Source organism: Lucilia cuprina, chromosome 5, assembly GCF_022045245.1.
Source record: "Lucilia cuprina isolate Lc7/37 chromosome 5, ASM2204524v1, whole genome shotgun sequence".
In the NCBI taxonomy this organism is placed as follows: Eukaryota; Metazoa; Arthropoda; class Insecta; order Diptera; family Calliphoridae; genus Lucilia; species Lucilia cuprina.
In genome coordinates, this window is record NC_060953.1 from 21,738,709 (window position 1) to 21,744,272 (window position 5,564).

The following is a 5,564-nucleotide window of genomic DNA, read 5'->3' on the forward strand; positions in this document are numbered from 1 at the left end:
TTAAAACATACATTCATATACACATGTTTTTTTTATTTAGCACTACATTTTTTCATACTTACTCTTTTATATGTTGATATGCTACTGGATATGGTTTCTATTTTATTTATATCTTATTAATATTTTTAAGTATTTTTTTAATACTTTTTTAATTAAATTTTTCTGTGGCGAAATTGGTAACTACTATTTACCCTTGTTCTTGTTACTTTCCGATGTTATCTGTGCGCAAACTCCATTGTGAACAACCCTGAATACTGAAACGAATAACCGTTTTGTAGTAAAATTATTTTTCATAATCCTTTTAACATTCGCATACCATTTTCATTCAAATAAGAACGTGATTTTGTAATGGTATACTATATTTTAGAACAAACTACTGTTTCCTCTTACGATGGTTTGGCTTAAGCTGTAAATTATTTATCATTTTAATGTGTAGAACATTCTTACGTTAAGGGTAAGTAATTGAAAAGAACCGCAAAATTATTTGACATTCTATGCTATTATTAGTCACAGTTCCATGAAAAGTTCATTTTTGAAAATCCCTTAATACCACATTCTCATTTAATATAGACATATCGATACATAGTTTTGTGCCTTTGTAGTACCTAATTTTGACTTGTATAATTTGAATAGTATTAGATTAATTTGATTTATTTTTCTTTTAAATTGTTCAAGAATATTTGTAAGGAAATTTTAATTTAATTATAGTATTAACTATATTTTATGATAGATTTTAATTTAACTTAAAACAAGTAGGAAAGTATAGTCGGGCATGGCCGACCATATGATACCCTACACTATGAGTATATTTTTACAATTTTTACTTTTATAAAATTTTTATTTTTTGTAAAGAAACTTTTATGTTGAATATTACAATAATTCCAAAATATTTTAGCCATTTATTGATAAAAAACAAAAATTTCTAAATGAGGCTTTATATAGGTCAAATATAGGGCCGATCCTCGGTAAATTTGTGAAAAGGATATATTTCTAAATAACAGTTAGTTTTGTTGAGTTTCATTGCGATACAAATGGTTACAAGTCAATTTTAGACGTTTAAGTAATTTTTTGAAGGGGGGTTTGTATGGGGGCTAGGGTCAAATATAGGCCGATCCTTACGAAAATCTGCAGTATCATTTATACTTATATAAAACTTATTTGTGCCAATTTTTAGAGAGATAGCAGAATATTTGACGTAATTATAGCATAAAAAGTTCAAATCGGGAGGTACGGTTGTATGGGGGCTAGGTGAAATAATGGACCGATTTCAACCATTTTCAATAGGCTTCGTCCTTGTGCCAAAAAACATGCTTGGTCCAAATTTCATCAAATTATCTTGAAAATTGCGGCCTGTACCTTGCGCACAAGGTTTACATGGACAGCCAGCCAGCCGGACAGACGGACGGACGGACGGACATGTCTTAATCGACTCAAAAAATGATTCTGAATCGATCGGTATACTTTAAGGTGGGTATTGGACCAATATTTTTGTATGTTACAAACATCAGCACAAACGTATAATACCCTCCCCACTATAGTGGTGTAGGGTATAAAAATTAAATTTGCATAAAAAATGTTTAAGATTAATATATTTTTAATATATATTTCAATAATTATAACTTAATTTTATCATATTTTTTTCCTGAAAAAAATTAAAATTTGCATAAAAAATGTTTAAGATTAATATTTTTTTAATATATATTTCAATAATTATAACTTAATTTTATCATATTTTTTTCCTGAACAATGTTAAAAATTGCAAAACCATGAGAGTAGTTACATAGATTAATGAATTGACCTACAGGAACAAATGGGAAATATATTGCAAAAAACTTAAAATAACTATTAAACAGGACTTATTTCTTTACTCATCCTTAGTGTTTTAAATTTTTGTACAAAATTGTATGTTCCATAATCATAATCAAACAATAACTCGGTTCTTTTTAAAAAGAACTTTAATATTTAAACCTGTTACTAAATGTTTTTTAACTATAGTGGAAATTAATAATAGTTATACCCTACACCACTTTAGTGGGGAGGGTATATTGGATTTGTGTTGATGTTTGTAACATACAAAAATATTCGTCCTATACGCACCTTAAAGTATACCAATCGGCTTAGAATCATTTTCTGAGTCGATTAAGCTATGTCCGTCCGTCTGGCCGGCTGGCTGTCCATGTAAACCTTGTGCGCAAGGTACAGGTCGCAATTTAGAAGATAATTGGATGAAATTTGGCACACATGCTTCTTTTGGCCCAAGGACGAAGCCTATTGAAAATGGTAAAAATCGGTCCATTATTTCGACTAGCCCCCATACACCGTACCCCCCAAATAGGGCCTTATGGCTTATAATTCAGCAAAATCGGTCCATAAATACCGAAGATATGAGCAAAAATCAGAGACAACCTCTGAAAATTAACACAAAATTTGAGATTTTTTTATTCATGCTCAAACAGAAATTACAAAAAATAAAATGCATAATCATACGGTAAATTTTGTTATTGTACTCTTGTTTATAAAAACAAGGCAGAGCGAGAGCAGCACTAATGTGTTGTTATTGGCTAGAAACATGAAATTAATTATGTGGAGCCTGGTTTAAGTAAGAAGCCATTAAATTGAGCTTTTTGGTTGAAAATGGTTGAAATCGGTCCATTATTTCACCTAGCCCCCATACAACCGTACCTCCCGATTTGAACTTTTTATTCCATAATTACGTCAAATATTCTATTATCTCTCTAAAAATTGGCACAAATAAGTTTTGTATAAGTATAAATGACACTGCAGATTTTGGTAAGGATCGGCCCTTATTTGACCCTAGCCCCCATACAAACACCCCTTCAAAAAATGTCTTAAACGTCTAAAATTGACTTGTAACCATTTGTATCGCAATGAAACTCAACAAAACTAACTGTTATTTAAAAATATATCCTTTTCCCAAATTTACCGAGGATCGGCCCATATTTGACCTATATAAAGCCTTATTTAGAAATTTTAGTTCTTTTTATCAATAAATTATGGTAATATTCAACATAAAAGTTTCTTTATAAAAAATAAAAATTTTAAAAATATACTCATGGTGTAGGGTATTATATGGTCGGCCATACCCGACTATACTTTCCTACTTGTTTTGTTTTTAAAAGGTATTTTTGGAATTTTTTCTAATATTGAACCTAGAAATATGAAATTAAGTATGTAGAGTCTGAAATAGGTGAGAACCCATAAAAGGGAACTTTTTGGTACTTTTTCGTTTTTCAAATGGTACTTTTAGAATATTCTATAAAATTGAACTGAGGAACATGAAATTAAGTTTGTAGATTCGGAATTAGATGAGAACCTATAAAAAGGAATTTTTTGGTACTTTTTCGTTTTTCAGAAAGTACTTTTGAGGTTTTCTATAATAATGAACTCAGAAACATGAAATAAAGTATGTAGAGCCCGGATTACACGAAAACAAATCAATGGGGATTTTTTGGTATTTGTTCGTTCTGTGAAAGGTCCTTTTAGAATTTCCTATAATATTGAACCTAGAAACATGAAATTAAGTATGTAGAGCCCGAATTACACGAGAACAAATCAATGGGGATTTTTTGGTACTTTTTCGTTCTTAGAAGGCACTTTTTGAATTTCCTATAATATTGAACCTAGAAACATGAAATTAAGTATGTAGAGCCGGAATTAGGTGAGAACCGGAAAAAGTTAACTGTTTGATATTTTCTTTGTTTTTAAAAGGTACTTTTTGAATTTTCTCTACTATTGAAACCTAGAAATATGAAATTGGGCGTGTAGAGTCTGAATTAGGTGAGAACTCATAAAAGGGAACTTTGGGGTACTTTTTCGTTTTTCAAAAGGTACTATTTTCAATTTTCTATAATATTGAATATAGAAACATGAACTTAAGCATGTTGAGCCCGAAGAATGTGATGTAAAAGAGGACTTTTCGGTACTGACTGTTTTTTTAACATGCCATGGTGAAGGGTATATAAGATTCGGCACAGCCCAATATAGAACTCTTACTTGTTTCGATTAGAGCGTGCTCTATTTTTGTATTGCAAACATAAACAAAACAGCTGTTTTGCTGTGAAATAATGTTTTTTGAAAAAAAAAAAAAAATAAATTAAAGAAAATGAATAATGAAAATGAAAAAGTAAGTATTTAAATTTTTAATACAATAATTTATAATTTTAACAATTTTTACACATTAAAAAGACATCTTTGATTACAAATGTCATACGGGAAAAACAGTCAGGTGTGATAGCAAATGTTATTAATCGTATGTATATGGATAAAAAAGTGACAGTACGTATGTAAAATACATGTCGTCTAATACCACCTTTAATATAAGTTATGTTTAGAAAAAATGTGATGTGTGTAATGTTGAAAATTAAAAATTTCGCTTGAAATTTTACACTTTCAACATTTTACACATCACATTTTTTCAAAGCATAAGTTATATTAAGTCAATAGGTGGAATTTTTTATATTGTAATGTTTGAAATGGTTTCTTTGTATAAATGGATTGAAAATAAAAAATTTGCGCGAATTACAAAATTACAAACACTACAATATAAAAGCTTTTTTACTTTCAATCGATTTACATATGGATTGAAATCATTTTTTATTAAGGTTTCATTTTTGCCAAGCTATCAGAAAAAATATAGCAAAACAAAAACCTCTTTAGAATTTTTAAGATCTTCTATAAATACATCATTACTTTACCACAAAGTATTAGCACTACTGTTATTACCACCAGATTTAATAAAGAATTCTTTTAAGGATGTAAAATCTCGAATTTTTTTAATGGACAGCAACAACATTTTTCTACCATTTCAAAAATATTTTGAAAATCAGCGAATAAATTAGGTAACAGTAAAAAAGTAATTTTGTCAGTTTTTAATTTCGTTTGTAAAATTATTCAGCGTGTATAATGAAAATATAAGAACAACATCTGCTGTTGAGGCTTATAATGGAGTTATTGGACGTTCAGCTGAGAAAGATTGACACTTTTTATAGCCTTCGTTCCGTTTGTAATTTCTATAATATAATTTTCCGACCCTATAAAGCATATATATTCTGAATCCTTATAGATAGCGGAGTCGATTAAGCCATGTCCGTCTGTCTGTTGAAATTTAGAGGACCCCAGATATCGGTGAGAACGGAAAAATCTGAAACAACCATCAAAAAATGCTAATTTTTGTTAAATAAGCAACAACAACACTGTATATTGGAAAAATATGTACATGTGTGTGTAAATGTATTTGGTTTTATTCAGCTGTGTATTTTGTTCTGTATGTTTGGATGCTGTTGGATTCATTGAGTTGTGTATTTTGTTTTTGTTTTCATTTTGTGAATTTTGTTCGTATATTTTGATGTAAGTTAAAACAACCATTTGGTTGTTAATAAAAAAATAATGGTTGGGTCACCCATGGGACCCAACACACCTTTTGTTAATTAAATTAAACACCGCACAGTGGTATAGGAAAAAAAAAAGAGGGAAATAATTCGGTAACTTCTAAACGGTTAATCCGATTTTAATGAAATTTGGTATGCACAAAAAGGAGGTGTTGT

General features: G+C 29.5%; 1 protein-coding gene across 1 annotated transcript in view; it reads left to right on the forward strand.

Annotated features, from left to right (window-relative positions):
* LOC124420040 overlaps nt 1–4,308 on the forward strand; it is a 7,623-nt gene extending 3,315 nt beyond the window's left edge. The window contains exon 3 of the mRNA XM_046951569.1: nt 4,207–4,308. Within this exon, the coding sequence (XP_046807525.1) occupies nt 4,207–4,308 (102 nt within the window). The remainder of the gene's footprint in view (nt 1–4,206) is intronic.
* The last annotated feature ends 1,256 nt before the right edge of the window (nt 4,309–5,564 follow it).